Source organism: Heterocephalus glaber, unplaced genomic scaffold, assembly GCF_053883595.1.
Source record: "Heterocephalus glaber isolate CG9 unplaced genomic scaffold, H.glaber_assembly_v1.0 deba00000594, whole genome shotgun sequence".
Lineage (NCBI taxonomy): Eukaryota > Metazoa > Chordata > Mammalia > Rodentia > Bathyergidae > Heterocephalus > Heterocephalus glaber.
The window spans coordinates 34268165-34284398 of NW_028258151.1; the positions used below are offsets into that span (position 1 = coordinate 34268165).

At 62.3% G+C, this 16234-nt stretch overlaps 1 protein-coding gene across 1 annotated transcript; it reads right to left on the reverse strand.

Moving 5' to 3' along the window:
• Positions 1-428: 428 nt before the first annotated feature.
• On the reverse strand, positions 429-14725 carry Mybpc3 (myosin binding protein C3). Its single transcript, XM_021264208.2, has 32 exons — positions 14570-14725; positions 12418-12684; positions 11773-11982; positions 11548-11696; positions 11100-11217; positions 10905-10953; positions 10794-10823; positions 10661-10714; positions 10094-10111; positions 9834-9997; positions 9330-9462; positions 8938-8940; positions 8710-8834; positions 8267-8372; positions 8022-8188; positions 7735-7900; positions 7284-7390; positions 7178-7207; positions 5589-5728; positions 5370-5456; positions 4550-4709; positions 4174-4278; positions 3909-4097; positions 3183-3317; positions 2941-3108; positions 2350-2438; positions 2074-2269; positions 1844-1983; positions 1565-1724; positions 1337-1473; positions 944-1130; positions 429-781 (listed from the first exon to the last, which is right to left on the reverse strand). Exons 1-32 carry the CDS (start codon positions 14592-14594, stop codon positions 771-773), a joined length of 3825 nt encoding a protein of 1274 aa, XP_021119867.2. The 5' UTR covers positions 14595-14725; the 3' UTR covers positions 429-770.
• Positions 14726-16234: the final 1509 nt, after the last annotated feature.

Sequence of the window (16234 nt, forward strand, 5' to 3'; positions counted from 1 at the left end):
GCAGTGCTCTGACACTGAGCCGAGCTCCAAGCCACAGCCTTCCTGAGATTTCTGAGCCCCAGGAAGAGCCACCGACCCACCAGTCAGCACCGTGAGACCAGAAGGAAACTGGCCGGGGCTCCTGGGCCTCACACTGTCCTGGCTGGACAGCACTGCACTGTCCTGTAAAAAGCACGTGGGGTCGTTCACTGTGACCCAGCACCCAGTGGCTCCCAGGACTGTAACACTCCATACTGCCCGGCCCAGGGCTGTGACCCTGGGCCCAGGAGGGAGAACAGTGAACAGGGGCAGGGCCTTGCTACTGGGGATGTTTAGGGAAGTCAGGGTCTGCCCTGGGCCTCGGGGATCCTTTGGGAAGCAGAACCCCTGCTAACACCTACTCAGGTCCTCGAGCCTGTGGGTGGAACAAGCACAGACAGAAAAGTCCATCCTCTGCAGAGACCCTTTATTGCCATGAGGCACAGATGTGTGGCCGGGCAGCCTGTCCCCAACCAGCCATTCCCAGGCCCACTGAGGCCGCTGTGAAGGTCCCATCTGCAGGGCCCAGACTGCATGGTGACGTGCCACATGCCATGCGCAGTCTGTCCCCAGAACACCAGGGTGGCAAGAAGGCGGCCCCTCAGGCTCCTGGAACTCGGGCCAGCATCTGCTGGTACCTGGGACACAGGCGTCCTTGTGAGTGAACTGGGGTCTCCTGGAACCCCATCTGCAGCAGCCCAGGGGCAGCGGGTGCTGGAATACGTACTGGGCCAGCTGGGATGCCAGCCTGGTCACTGAGGCACTGTGGGAGAGAGAGGCCATGGCACGCGTGTCCTCCGGGCCTCTCGGAAGCAGGACCAGTCCCCGTCCCAGAAACCAGCGCCCAGATAGCAGGATGGCAGAGCCAAGCCTGGCACCTGCAAGGCCCTGTGTGCTCCCCCAGCCCGGCCAGCAGGCTCCTCACCTCGCACCTCCAGGCGGCACTCACACTGCGCCTCGCCCTGCAGGTTGGTGGCCCTGCAGACGTAGATGCCCCCGTCGAAGGGGCAGGGCTTTCTAATCTCCAGGGTCAGCACGCCCTGCTTGCTGAACATGCGGAAGCGGGCATCTTCCCCCAGGTCCAGGCCATTCTTGAACCAGGAAATCTTGGGCTACAGACCAAGTAAAGGGAGGAAGGGAAGGCATCTCAGGGCAGGAGCACCTGGCTGGAACCCAGGGAGAGTGGTCTTTGTCTGCTCAGCTGCCCAAGGCTGGATGCACACAGCACACAGCCAACAAATCCCCAGGTCCTGGCGGGAGCCAAGGCGGGAAGGGGACCAGCTAGGGAGGGGCCGGGGCTGGGGCCAGAAGTCCCTACCTTGGGGCTGCCCCGGACAGCGCAGCAGAGGACAGTGGTGTAGCCAGCGATGACTGAGCGGTTCGCCAGGGGCTGGGTGAAGCTTGGGGGCTCGGAGAAGTCCAGGGCCTTGTACGTGGGTGGCTCATAGGTGATGCCTGTAGGCGACAGCACTTGGTACCGAGAGGGCCACCCAGACCAGCCTCTGCTCCCTGCACCGCTCCCTGGGCTGGGGGGAGGGTACGGCACCTGGTCTGGGGATAAAGACAGGCTCCTTGGTGGCGGCGGCCTGGACACTGGGCCCCACCATGTTATGGCTGAAGACCCGGAAGTAGTAGCCGTTGCCCATGATGAGCTCGGACACCACGCAGTGGGTGCGGTGGTAGTGCTCTAGGACGGTGAACCACTCCTGGAGGCGGAGCAAGCAGGTCTCCTGTACCTCTGTGCCCTCCTGTGGGAGCCTGACCGGCAGAGGAGGCCTGGGGGTCCCTGGGAAGGACGTGGGAGGGCATAGGGGTTCCCGCTCACCATGGTCTTCTTGTCGGCCTTCTGCACTGAGTACCCCCAGAGCTCGGTGTTGCCGTCGTCCTCAGGTGGCTTCCACTCCAGGGCCACATTGAAGCCCCAAGTTTCGGTGACCCGGAGGTGCTGGGGAGGACTCGGCTTGTCTGTGGAGACAGAGCTGGCTGGATCCCCACCCTTCCCTGGGCAAGAGCCGTGGACAGATGGGGCCCTCCCCCTACGCCCGGGCCACGCACCCACGACCTGCAGCAGCAGTGTGGCTGAGTCCTCCATGTTCTCAATGCGCACGGTCACCTGGTAGCTGCCCGAGTGCGCGCGGCGGGCGGCGCGGATGAACAGGATGGTGTCGGAGGGGCTGTTGCGGATGCTCACGTCCCCGTCGCCCAGCAGCTGCCCCTCTTTGATCCAGGTCACCTGAGGCCGGGGCTTCCCCTACAGGTGGGGACACTCAGCCCCAAGCCTGGCTGACCAAGCCTGACGCATCTTGCCACCACCAGCTGGGCACCACCTACCTGGAAAGGGATGAGGAGGTTCACGGGCTCCCCGACCTGCCTCTGGATGGCCTGGCGCAGGTGCCGGGGCAGCTGGAGTCTCGGCCGCTCTGAGGGACAGAGCGGTGGCTGAGCGGGGCCTTTCCGTGCCCCAGCCGCTCCCTACACAGGCCTGGCCCTGCTCACCCACGCAACTCCAGCTGCCCAGCCCCAAAGGTTGGCGAAGGTCCTGCCTCCCAAGCCTCCCCACACCGCCTCAGGAGGCAGGGATCAGAGAGGGTAAGCAGCTTGTGAGAGGTCACACTCATGGCCAGTGTGCGGGTCTGGGCGTTCAGTCTGAAGCCCTGTGCCCTGTGTACCCACCTGGAGAACCGGGCCTTACACGCTGGATCCTTTGTTGGGACAAGGACTAGAGAGCGGGAGGGGATAGGGAGATGACCAGTGCTGTCCCCAAGAGGCCTCCGCTGGGCCCCGCGGACTGGACAGGACCTGCCAGTTGGAGCTGAGAGACTCTCGGGACAGCGTGAAGGGCACGGCCTGTCTCCCCAGGTCAGAACTGGGGACTGGCACGGAAAACCGGCGCACACCCAGCGGGGTGACCAGGGCACTCACGCAGAATCTCCTGCACCGTCACCGGCTCCTGGGTGGCCACGGGGGCCCCGGGCCCGGCCACATTGTGCGCACGCACGCGGAACCTCAGCCTGGCGCCCGTGGGCAGGTCCTTCACCAGCAGCGCCGTGCGCTCCGTCAGCCCCTGCAGGGTGGCCACCCACTCGGAGCCTGGGCAGGGGAGCGGGGGTCAGCGGAAGGCACCATGGGGTGGCCTGGGGTCCCGCCCGGCGCCGGCCACTCACAGCCCTCCCGGCAGTACTCCACGCTGTAGCCATCCAGGCCGCCCGCGCCCACGCGCTCCGGGGGGCGCCACTTGAGCGAGACGGTCGTGTCCGAGACGTCGTCCACGACCAGGTGGGATGGCTCGCCAGGAGGCCCTGGGCGGGGGACAGCGGGGAGGGTCGGAGGGAGACTGGTCCGGCCGGCAGGCGGAGGACCCAGGACCCGGCCCTTGGCTGCCCGCAGGCCACTCAGGGAGGACAAGACCCAATGTCCCCTTCCCGAGGTCTTTCAAGCACCTCCAGAAGTTTGGCTGGCCGAGCCACAGTGGCGCACGCCTGTAAACCCGGCACTATGGAGGCTGAGGCAGGAGGATCGCCAGTTCAAGACCAGCCTGGGCTACATAGTGAGTTCAAAACCAGCCTGGGCTATATAGTGAGTTCAAGGTCGCCCTGAACTACTTAGTGAGACCTTGTCTCAAAAACAAACGAAAAAGGAATAGTTGGCTGCATCAAAAGACTTGTCTCTAAAGCCGGCGAGGCGGCGCAGTCCTGTAAATCCCAGCACCTGGGAGGCGGAGACAGGAGGATGGCCCAGCTGGGGCAATTTAGCCTGACTCAAAAATTTAAAAATAAATAAATAAAAGCACTGGGGATATAGCTCAGTGTCAAGGCCTTGGGTTCGATCCCCAGCACTGCAAACACGCGCTGAGCGCCTGCGGCCCAGAGCCCCGCCCGCCGGGGCCTCACCTATGGGCATGAAGGGCCGCGAGGCGGCACTGGGCCGGGACACGCCCACCGCGTTGACGGCGTAGACGCGCATCTCGTAGGCCACGCCCTCGATCATGCGCCGCGCCTCGAGCCGCGGCTCGGGCAGCAGGTCGAAGTTGAGCCGCATCCAGCGGTAGCTCTGCTTTTTCTTGCGCTCCACGATGTAACCTGCAGGGCAGCGGCGCTCAGGCCGGGCCGCGCCGGCGCCTGCCCCCGGCCAGCCCGCTCCCCTGCCGGGACTCACCCAGCACCGGCTGCCCGCCGTCGAAGGCCGGTGGCGCCCACTGCACGGTGCAGGAGTCCTCGCCCACGTTGCTGATCTCGGGGGCCGCGGGGGCATCGGGCACGTCTGGGGGACACATCAGCCGCGCTGGGCCCGCACCCCAGGGCCCACTGCCGCGCCCAGCCCCCCGAAGCTGTCACCCCCCCACACACAGCTCTTCCCTCCGCACAGGAGCCACGGGAAATGACATTTCTGCCTCTGCCTCTGCTGCGGTGGGGTTTCTTATGGGTAGAAAAGCCCGTCCCATTCGTTACCGTTGCCCTGTGATGTTTGTTGAGTGGCTAAATGAGCACATAGGTGGGCCTTCCCTGCCCCCGTGGACCCCGGATGGCCTCACCGATGACCTTCACTGTGAGGTTGACCTGATCCTCGCCCACAGGGTTCTTCACAGTGACAGTGTAGACGCCCTCGTCTTCCCTCTCTGCCCCCTCCACGGTGAAGACGCTGCGGTCTTTGGTGGTCTCCACCCGGACCCGGCCCTCGGTCTCACACAGCAGCTGAAAGGGAGGGAGAGTTGGGGACAGGACCCATGTTGGGCCCCAGAGCCCCCTGCTGCCTCTGCAGCAGCCAGCGGACCTGAGATGCAAGGGGAGGACAGGGCAGGAGGGGACCATGGCCATGTACGAATCTAGTTCAGAATGTATCCCAGCACTCGAGAGGCTGAGGCAGGAGGGTCGACACAAGTCTGAGAGCAGCCTGGGCTACATAGCAAGACCCTATCTCAAAAAGAAAAAAAAAACCCTTCATGTGGTGCCTGCATGGGCAGGGGGCTGCCTTCCAGCTTTGTCACGGAACGTTGGGCAATCACCTATCCTCTCTGTGCCTCAGTTTCCCTGTCTGTTGAACAAGAATGCCATGACCCATGGAGCTATGGAGAGGGTCCAGCAGGACTCTGGGGGACAGGTGACAGAAGAGCCAGCCATGCCAGAGGACAGGCGGACCTGGGCAACCGCCGGAGAGTGCCAGGGAAACCTGTTCCCCTGTCAAGGTCAGCTCAAGGTGACAGAGCCAGGACGCGTCCATCCCGGGGCTGCCTCGTGATGTCTGGGTGTCACCCCTTCATTTCCTACTGCACCACGCCTGTCCCTGCCCAGAGGCGGATGCCACGGGGTGGCAGGGAGTGTCAGTGGGCAAAGGGTGGGGCCCGGCCCACTCACCTTCTTGTCAAACACCCACTCGTCGCTGTCACTGGCACCTGGGACCTCGGGGGCCTCGGGAGCTGGTGCGGCTGGGGCCTTCTTCCCCTGGGGACAGCATGGAGGGCAGGGGAGAGGAGCGGGATCTCAGGGTGGCCCTGCAGGTGGGGCCCTTGGGGCAAGCACTGTGGGGTGCAGCGTGGGAGGAAGCAGCCAGGGAGCAGTGGAGGGAGTCAGTACCTGCGACAGGGTCTTCTGCCAGATCACAGTGGGAGCTGGGTCCCCCGAGATGGGGACGTCCAGCCGCAGCTTGTTCCCGGCCACCACCACGATGGTGTCCGGTGTGTGGCCCGGGCAGTCTAGGTGGATCTTGGGAGGTTCTGCAGGCAGGGGGCTTGGGTCAGGTGAGGAGAGGGGCCAGGAGCGTGAGCAGGGGGTCACCCGGCATGGGGACACCAGGCACACATGTCCCTGGTGGTTGGTTTTTTAAAAACCCATTTCATCAAGGTACAATTTCCATACAGTAAAACACACAGGTTTGTTTTTGTTTTGAGATGGTCTTGCTATGTAGCCCAGGCTGGCCTCGAACTCAGGGCAATCTTCCTGCCTCAGCCTCCCAAATGCTGGGATCACAGGTGTGTAAATGCTGGGATCACAGGTGTGTGCCACCCTGCCCCGCTAAATGCACAGATTTGAATGGGTTTTTTGAGTTTTGACAAATGCATGCCCCTGTGCAACAACCAGACCAACCAAGATCTAGAATATTTCATTGCCCCAGGAAGTTCTCCAGAAGGTTGTAACATCCAGGTCACCTAGTGTCGCATTTCATCTCACAAACTCTGGGGAAACACCACCATTCTGCCAAAGAAATAAAGTTTCCATGACCAAGCCAGGTGCGATGGCACATGCTGTGATCTCAGCTCTCTGGGAGGCTGAGGCAGGAGAATCTCAAACTCACACCTAGCTTGGGCAGTTTAGCAACTTAGCAAAACCCTACATCAAAATAAACGTTTTTTAAAAATTACCCTGAGGCTGTAGCTCAGTGCAAAGGCCTTGGATTCAATCCCCAGTATGGGGGTGGAGGGTTCGGAGTCAAACAAATTTGGAAGCTCTGGGTTAGACAAAATCAGGACATTTTTTTTTTTTTTGGTACCGGGATCGAACTCAGATCCTTGCGGTTGCGCAGCAGGCGGCGAAACCACTGAGCTAAATCCCCGGCCCAGGACATTTCTTTATCATTGGATTTTTCAGAGCCTTTAACAGGAGGTGAATTAACAGGAAGTGAAGACAGTGTTTGGTGTTTCTCAAATTTATTTCACCTTGGGACCCTTTTTAAGTGGTTGATAATATTAAGAGAACCCAGTTTGGAAAACAGTGAGCTGGACATTTCTCCTGAAGTTAGATTTCTCCAATGTCTGACTGAAGCTTCAACTCAAACAGCACAGGCCTTGCCAAAAGAAAGGTGTAATCAAAGCCAGGCATGGTGACGCACACCTGTAATCCCAGCCCTCAGGAGGCTGAGGCAGGAGGATCCCAGTGAGTTCAAGAGCAGCCTGAACTACATAGCGATATACCCTTTCTCAAAACAAAACAAAAAACAGAAGTACAGTCATAAAACCTCACATCTGGGACACCCCTGGGCATCTCTCACCCACCATTTCAGCTTCATCACCTCAGCAGGGTTTGTGCTACCAGGACCCCACTTTACAGATGAGGAAATTGAAGCCAGAGAGACTGTGGTCACCATGGCAGGGCTGGAGCTGGGTGCTGTGTGGGGTGGGGGACATGGCTGGGGCGGGACGGGAAGGGCCCCCAAGCCCGGGACTCACCCTGTCTGGGCACGAAGTCGATCTTGACCTCTGCAAGAGAAGGGCTGCAGGTGGCACCGGGGCGGAGGCCAGGCCCAGCCACAGGGCTGCCCGCGCCCCGGCTCACCCATGAAGTGCAGTTTGGCCGACAGGTTGCAGGCGAAGCCCTCGGGGACGAAGCTGTAGTCGGCCTCGTCGGCAGGCGTGACGTCATCGATGATTAGCTTGTGGACCCTGCAGGGCCGTGGTGGCTCAGGGGACCGGGGACCCTGCCCGACCCGTCCCCTGAGGCTCTGGTGTTTTAGAAACGCCTTTTTCCTGTGCCTGCGTCCTCCAGCCAGGGAGCTGGGGTTCCTTGGCTGGGCCCTTGGACCCCGAGCCAGGGCTGGGGCCTTAATCTCTGGGAACTGAGATTAAGCGCCAGGCCAGCTGGTGCGGACAGCAGGGCTCTGGCCGCTGCCCCCCGGGCAGCTCCTCCTGGCCCCGTGGGGGAGCCCGGGCTCCTGACCCCCTGTGCCTGGCCCTCTCCTGTCCCTCTCTCTGCCCCCTGCCTCCGGGTCCCGCGTGGCCACGCTCACCGTCCAATGTGGGACACTTTAATGCGGCTGTCGGGCACCAGCGCCTTGCCGTTCTTCAGCCACACGCCGCGCACGTTCTCGTCCGAGACCTCGCACTTGAACACGGCCTGGTCACGGGCCCCCACGGCCAGGTCGGCGATTGCCTGGTAAACTTCCAGCTTCCTCTCTGCGGGCGGGCGGCACTCAGGGTGGTGGCACAGGCACGCCCCACAGTGCGGGACAGACGCGGCCCCGTGTGTTCCTGGGGTGACCCGACCAGCCCCAGCTCCCGGCGCGGCCGCCCTCACCCTGCACGGCGAGCTCGGCCAGTGAGTGGCCCCCGCTAGTGTGCAGCGCGTAGTAGCCCGCGTCGGCCAGCGTGGCTTCGTTGATGATCAGGTGGTGCCTCCGCCCGTCCTTCTTGAACCGGTATTTGAAGGTCTCTTCCCGGGTCAGCTCCACGCCGTCCTTCAGCCTGCGGGTGGCGGCAGCGAGGACAGGACGTGGCCTCCTTCAGCAAGGCCCGGCCCCGCCCCGCCGCTCCTCCACGCACCATTTCACCTGGGCGCCCTCTTCCGACACCTCACACTCGAACTCCACGCGCTGGCCCACCGTCACCAGCTGGTCCTCCAGGGCACGCGTGACCAGCACGGGGGGCTCTGTCCAGGGAGACAGTGTGAAGCCAGCTCCTCCAGCGGCTGCCTCCTCCTCCCTGCCTCTGGGCAGGGTGATCACCCACCCCCCTTTTTTGTTTCTTTTTGGGGGGGTACCGGGGATCAAACTCGGGACCTTATGCTTCCGAAGCAGGCGGGGGAACCACTGAGCTAAATCCGCAGCCCCAGCCCCCTTTTTTGTTTGCTTTTTGAGACAGGGTCTCCCTAAGTTGCTAGTGTGCCAAATTGCTCAGGCTGGATTGGAGCTTGGGAGGCTCCTGCCTCAGCCTCCCGGGATGCCGGGATGATAAACCTGTGCCACCCGGCCTAGGGCCCCTCCCACCTTTGACGAAGAGCTCCGTGCTGCACTTCTCGCCGCCCACCACGCACTGGTAGGCCGCGTCGTCTGCCAGCGAGCACTGGGTGATGGTCAGGGTGCGCTTGGTGCCGACTGACTCAAAGATATACCTGGGCGGGCCGTGCGGGGCTCCAGTCAGGAGGCCGTGGATGCCCCCCTGGCCTGGATATCTGAGCCCCGCGGCCTCCCCCAGCCGTGCAGGAGGGGACTTACTTGCTGTGGAACAGTAGGTTCCCCATGGGAGGAAGTGACAGCAGGAGACAGGGAGAGAGCAGAGACAGGCAGGGTCAGAAGGATGGGTCTTTACTGTTATTTTATCATTTTTTGGTGGTGGGTGGGTGAGACAAATATTCACTATGCAGCCCAGGCTGCCCTCATGGCAATCCTCCTGCCTCAGCCTCCTGAATGCTGGGACTACAGGCTTGCGCCACCACACCCAGTTTAAAACGGGGCCTTGTTTTTTTTTGGTACCGAGACTCGAACTCAGGGACTCACGCTTGCCAGGCAGACCCTACATTCCCAGCCCAGGATGGGGCTTTCGACCCCACCCGGGACAGAGGTGAGGGCGGGCAGTGAGGTTGGCCTTCCCCTCGCCTGTACAGCACCTGCCACTCATCTGGATCTCCTGGCCGTTCTTGAGCCACTTGACCTCGGCGTCCGGGTCCGCCAGCTCCACGCTCAGCCGGATCTTGTGGCCCTTGCTCACCTGGTAGGCCGGCTCCAGCCGCCTCTGAAAGGCTGAGCGCCGCCCTCAGTGCCCGCCTGCCGGGGGCTCCGGCTCCGTCCGGCCTTCTGTGCGACTGTCGCGTCAGCGCCCCAGTTTTGCTCCTACTTCCCACCCCCAAAACTGCCTCCACCGCAGCCCTCAAGGCTGTTCGGGGGCAGAACCCGGCTCAGGGAGGCCGGGTGACGGCCGCAGGTGCAGAGCTGCGTGAGGCCGGAGGGAGAAGGACCGAGCCCCCGCGCCTGGCCGGCCCCCAGAGACCTGCCGGTGCCCCGTGGCCTTGGCCCGGTTCCTTCCTAACAGCCCCGTGCTTCCGTTTCCCGTCTGTGGCGGGACGTGCTCACCCCGCCCGCGTGCTCCCCTCGAGGGCCGGGTCCCCGCTGACCTGTGCTCTTCCTGTCGTCGCGCTTCAGGCCCCGCAGCCGCTTGAGCATGCCGCGCAGGTCCGTGACGCCGTGCTGGAAGGCGATGCGCTCGTACTCGGACTGCGGCGCCTGGCGCAGCATCTCCCACACGTCCTCCTCGGCCGGCGCCTCCAGCTTCGAGTCCCTGTGTCGGGCCGCGCAGACAGGCTCGCGCGGCCCGGGCGGACAGCAGCCGCCAGCGCCCTCCCTCCGGGGCCGAGCGGGGGAGGCTGGCACTCACCGCGGGGTCCGGAAGCTGCTGCTCGGGACGGGACGGGACGGGACGCAGACAGACAGGGACGATTGGAGCCCTGGGCCCGCCCAGCCTGGGGTCCCCACCCTGGGCCGCCGCTCGCTCCTCCCCACACTCGCGCCCCTACATCTAAGGGGCGCTTACGAGGCCGCGGAGGCCCCAGGCAGGAGCTGGGCGGGCACTGCCTCCCCGAGGGCCCCTAAGCACCCTCGGGGTGTGGGCTGTGAGAAGCACCCCGAGGCTCAGAGACTCCCCGCCGCTGGGCAGCCTCCGCCCTCTCACCCAGCGGATGACCCCAGTCCTTACTCTCTGGTGCGACAGCATCCGCGGTGGGCGGGAGGGTCCGGGAGGGAGACGGTCGGAGAGAGCACCGGTCAGAGGGCACTGAGCCTCTCTCGGGAGCCCCCCAGGCCCAGGAGATGCCCCTGCCTCAGCCTCCCCAGTGCTGGGGTTACAGGTGTGCACCCCTCTTGTTAAGCACGCCTTCCAGGTGCAGGGGTCTCCTCCGCCTTCGCTAAGGGGCCCAGCTCAGGGAGGCGCACAGCTGGGACTCACCTCTTCTTCAGCAGCGAGCTGAAGTCCAGGGTCCCCGCGTCCTCGTGGCTGTCGCTGTGGAGAAGGCCGGGTGAGGCGTGGGGGAGGGGCGGGCGCACGGGGCTCCCCGGGCCGAGCGCAGGGGCAGAGGTACCTGGTTCGCCGCGGTCCCCCGGCCACGCTCCTGTGGGGTCACACAGTGTCCTCACCCGGGACCTCAGCCCTGTGCCCGCGAGCCCCCGGCCCGGCCTCCCCGGTCACTCACGTGCGGCGGAAGGCGGATCGCAGGTCCACGTCCCCAGGCCCGATGGCCTCTGCGGCCAAACACGGGGCGTCAGGGGGCGCTGGGGGGCGGGCCACTGAGGCAGGACCCCGGAATGCCAAACCCTGCGCCAGGCCCCGCCGGGCCCCTCAGTCCCGGGAAGGGGGGCGGGCGTGGGGCAGGACAGGCCCCGCTCACCGTGGACGGTGAGGCTGAAGTTGCAGCTGTCGAATTTGTCCTTGGTGGACACCTCGCAGCGGTAGCCGCCCGCCGAGGACACCTGGGCGTCGGTGATGAGCAGCTCAAACAGGTAGACCTGGGGGCGGGCTAGGGTGAGATCCAGCGCCCCGAAGGAGCCGGGGTCTGCGAGCGCCCGCCAAGCTTCTACCCGGGGGATTAGTTAACGGAGCTTTCGTGTGCGTTAGGAAAAGCGTCCCCTCTCCAGACCCATGACTGCCACCTGCTGGCATGTGCCTGGAAAGACACTAATGGGGTGGCCCCGGAGCGAATGACCTGAGTTTAGGGGAGGCTGCTTTGTGCAGTGCACGACCCGCACACCTGAACATGTCGGCCCTGCCCTGAACATGACGAGACCTTTCCATGTGTTCCCCCACCTGCCGGTGTCCCTGAGTGCCCCCGGCCCCACCTTGCTGGCGCGGTCGTAGCTGTCTCGGAGCTGCAGGTGCTGGCCCACCTTGCTCCCCAGGTCCACCCACTTGCCCTTGAACCACTTGACGGTGGGCGGCTTCAGGAGGCTGTCGCCAGCCACGCGGGCTGAGAAGGTGACGCTGCCACCTGCGGGTGCGAGGGGTGACTGCGGGGCCCCTGCGGCCTCGCGCCCCCAGCCCTGGGGGCAGCGGTCCTCACTCACCCACCGTCACCTCGCCATCCTGCGGCCGCGTCACGAAGAGCCCGATAGGGTCGTCGGGGGCGGCCGAGCCCGGGCCTGGGGGCGCCTGCGTCTGCGCCTGCCCAGCCTGCTCGCCTTCCGGGCCTGGGGCGCCGCCTTCCGGCTCGGCGGGTGTGGCCGAGGCTCGGGGGGCCTCTGCCGGGCCAGGTGCAGGGGTCTCCTCCGCCTTCACTAAGGCGCCAGGGAAGTCGGGGCACAGGCTGTGCTCAGAGGCCTCACCGTCTCTGGTCCCCGGGTCCCTCTCCCGCTGTCATCTGTCCCCACTCTGTCCCGTGTGGGGCCCGGAAGGGTCCCCAGGGGGAGGGTGGGTCCCGCTTGGCGTCCATCTTCCTGCCCACCACAGCAAGCACGGGGCTGCCACAGAAGTGGGAAAGGGCGCCCGGGCCCACGCAGAGGCCCCTGTTCCCCCCGGGATGGGGACGAAGAGGAGCCTGGGCTGCCCGGCCCGAAGCTCAAACCACAGGAAAGGAAGGCGTGGTGGCTCATGCCTGTGATCCCAGCACTCAGGAGACTGAGGCAGGAGGGCTGCAGTGAGCTCCAGGCCAGCCTGGGTCACATAGTGAAACCCTGGGGGGGGGGGGGGGGACCTGCAGGAGCGGCTCTCACCTGCCTCTACGACCTTGAGGTCAAATTTGACCTTGGAGGAGCCCGCGATGACCGCGTAGGAGCCCTGGTCGGTAGGGCCCGCGTCCCGCACCGTCAGCGTGTGCCGTCGGCCCTCGGCGGCCAGGCCATGCTTGTCGCTGGCGCTGATGTCCCTGCCGTCCCGCTGCCAGCGCACTTTCACCCCTGCGCGCTCCGTCTCGGCCTCGAACACGGCGGGGCTGCCCTGGGCCACCTCCGCGGACCGCGGCTTCTTGCTGAAGGCAGAGACTGAGGGGCCACGCGGCGGAGGCTGCAGGGCCCACTTCGCCAGGGAACCCACTCCTGCAACCCCCCTTTTGCTTTTGTTTTTCTGGTTGCTTATTGTTTTGGTTTTTTAAAATTAATCTTCTTGCTACATTTTAGGTGTACAATGTAATGACATTCATCGTTGGAAATCTGCACCTTTACATGATGTATCTTGGTTATCATTTTTCCCCCTTCCCCTGCCCTCCCTTCATCCCCTCCAACCTTCTCTATTTACAGACTTTGTTTCCATTTTTTTCCTTTTCTCATATTTATTCCATTCCTTTCTTTCCTTTCCCTTATGCCTCCCACTTTCCCTTCCCCTTTGGACCTTTTCTTCCTATTTCACATTATCTATTATGCCTTTTGATCCTTATTTACACTTTCAGTTTCTCACACCAGAGAAACTATTCAACTATTCAGTATTTACACGTGTGTCCTATTTATTTCACTTAAGAGTATCGCCTCAATGTGCATCCATTTGGCTATCAAGAAATCAACCAATAACAAATGCTGACAGGGGTGTGGGGAGAAAGAAACCCTTCTCCATTGTTGGTGGGAGTGCAGACTGGTGCAACCTTTGTGGAAATCAGTATGGAGAAACCTCAAAGAACTAGGACTGGAAGTCCCATTTGACCGAGCTATTCCCCTGCTGGGGATCTTCCCCAAAGAATGAAAAGAATCATACCACAGTGATATATGTGCGCCCATGTTCATAGCAGCACAGTTTGTAATAGCTAAAGCTTGGAAACAGGCCAAATGCCCATCAACTGCGGACTGGATAAAGAAAATGTGGTGGGTTTTTTTTTTTAATAAAATGGGTACTACTCAGCTGTAAAGTCTGGCTGTTTTGTTTTATGGCAGGTTCTCACTGTGTAGTTCAGGAGATTCCCCTGCCTCAGCCTCCCAAGTGCCGGGGTGACAGGCGTGCACCTTTCTTGTTAAGCACGCCTAAGCATGTTCCTGCATCACCCCCGTCACTCTTCCCACGGCGAGGGCCTGGCCGTGTGACAGTGTGCCTTTCTCCCACAAGACGCAGTGTTGGACAGCCGGGCTGTGGCCTGACCTCCACAGAAAGTTCCACTTGTGTCCCCTGACCCCACCCCCTGCCCAGGACACCCCCCCCAGCCCCACCCCACCCCCAGGGCCCTGGGCAGGGACGTCCCCTGCCTGATGGAATGCAGCTAAATCTGTCCTGCAAGGGCTGGGCTGCCAATCCAAAGGGCAGCGGAGATAAGGCCGGAGGGAGGGGGTGGGCCCGGGTCGAGGCCCCCAGGACCTCACAAGGACACAGGGCCAGGCAGGGCTGGGCTTTCTCCTTCTCTCCCTGAGTCACCCTGGTGTGGGCGCCCAGGGGCACTGCCGGAAGGACCCCGCCCCGCCCAAGCGCACCCCACAAAGATGGGAAAACCAAGCCAGGAGTGCTGGTGTGCGCCTATACTCCCAGCACTCAGGAGGCTGAGGCAGGGGATCACCAAAGGTCCGAGGCCAGCCTGGACAACACGGCAAGACCGTCTTCAAAAAAACAGAAAAAAAAACGGGGAAAGCACCCAAGGGCCCTGGACAAGGCTGGCTCGAACCTGGTCTGCGCTGGGCTCCTTCCTAACTGCAGAAGAAGGGTGGGGCAGGGCGGCCCCCCATGTTCTGAGAAGGGGTGGTGGCCCGGGCGCTTCCTGGCCCCTCCTGGCCCCTGCCACGGTCCCCCTCAACTCATCACAGGGATAGGGAGAGAAACAGGCTGGAAGAGACTTGCAGGACCACCTACTCCCTCCTGCACCCCTGAGCTCCCAGCCCTCTCGGGGCTCCCCTTGGCTCCCCCCAGCCACCCAACCCTCAGCTGAACTGAGATCCAGCTCAGGCCCAGAGCTACCTGGCTTCTTCATGGGCTCAGGCATCTCGAGAGAAGTCACAGCAGGCGCAGAGCAGGCCACTGAGGGGACGGGGCCCTGGGCCCACTATTTATGGTGACTGCCCCCTCCCCAACGCTGCTTATCTGCATCCTCCCCGGCTCCCTGCTAAATATAGACCACTGGAGAGCCAGGGCCCCTGGGGAGGCAGGGCCACCTCGTGCCTGCCTGGGGCAGCAGGCCATGGCGGACGGACCTCAGGGGCTCCATGTTCAAGCAATGTCCTGAGAGTGCACTGGCCCAGAAGGAGCTGACTACTCAAGGGCACCCTTGCCGGGAGGGGGTGCCACCCCAGGCTCTGGCGGTGCACAGCCTCATTTCCTCACCTGAGAACAGGCTTGGGGATAACAGCACCCACCGTAGCGGCCTATCACACGCTTGAACAAGTTTACGAATAAAAACTGTGCAGCGTGTTGTAGCGCGTGCCTGTGATCCCAGCACTCTGGGAGCCTGAGGCAGAAAGGTCACAAATTTGAGCCCAGCCTGGGGAACTTAGTGACTTAGAGAGACCCTCTCTCAAAATTTAAAAAGGGGGTGGGGATGTAGCTCAGAGTGAAGATCTTGAATTCAATCCCTAGTACTACAATAAATAAATTAGTTTTTTAAAAAAATACTAAAGGAAGGGCTGGGGATTTAGCTCAGTGGTTTTGCCGCCTCCTGCGCAAGTGCAAAGACCCAAGTTCGATCCCCGGTACCAAAAAAAACCAACCAAAAACCAAAACACTAAAGGAGAGCCCTTCGGGCGCTGCCCGGCATGCAAAGCCCGTGTCTGCCCCATGCTGCGCTGGCCTGGTGTCCTGGGTGGGGGTAAGCGGGCAGCAATGCTGGCAGCCAGCGTCACAGGATTTTGGGGACCGGGTGGGGTGTGCCTCCAAACACACCCCCAAGTAGAAGCAGAAAGAGCTGGCCTGTGTCCTCAGTCACCTCCCCAACACCTTGTCCAGACCCATCCCCTCTGCCCCAGCAGAGTCACAGACTGTTACAGAATTACCCAGAGGCCACCCCACTCCAGGGTGCATTTGTCTCCTGTCATCAGAGGGGACAGCTCCACACACAAGCATTTTCCCGATGATAAAAACTAGCCATCCTTTTAAACCTTACAATCCACCATTTCTATTTCCTTCCATTTTTAACCACGTTGCCCACTTCCAAGACTTCTTTAAAACAAGACACTGAACACCGTTTAGCATGTGCTCTCTCTCTCTCTCTCTCTCTCTCTCTCTCTGTTATTGTTGAACCCAGGGCCTTTGCACTGAGCTACATTCCCAGCCTTTCTGTATTTTTCACTTTGAGACAGGGTCTCACTAAATTGTTACATTGCCCAGGCTGGGCTCCACTTGAGATCCTCCTGCCTCAGCCTCCCAGTGCTGGGGTTACAGGAGTGCTGCTACATCCGCCTTTGCAGCCACTTCTTGCTACCTGGGGGAAGCTTACAGGTTTCTCTGCTCGGCCTTGTCAGCACCCCCTGCTGTGTGGGTCAGGAGCTGCAGCCTAGTGCTCAGGACCGGCTGGGCCTGGGGTATCCGCCTGCCCAGGGCCCTGCGGGGACACTTCTGGGACGTTGGGGTGTGGCTCCTGCTCCCGGGCAGGGTGAGGCCCAGACTCTTCCACATCTGGGAAACTGCCCA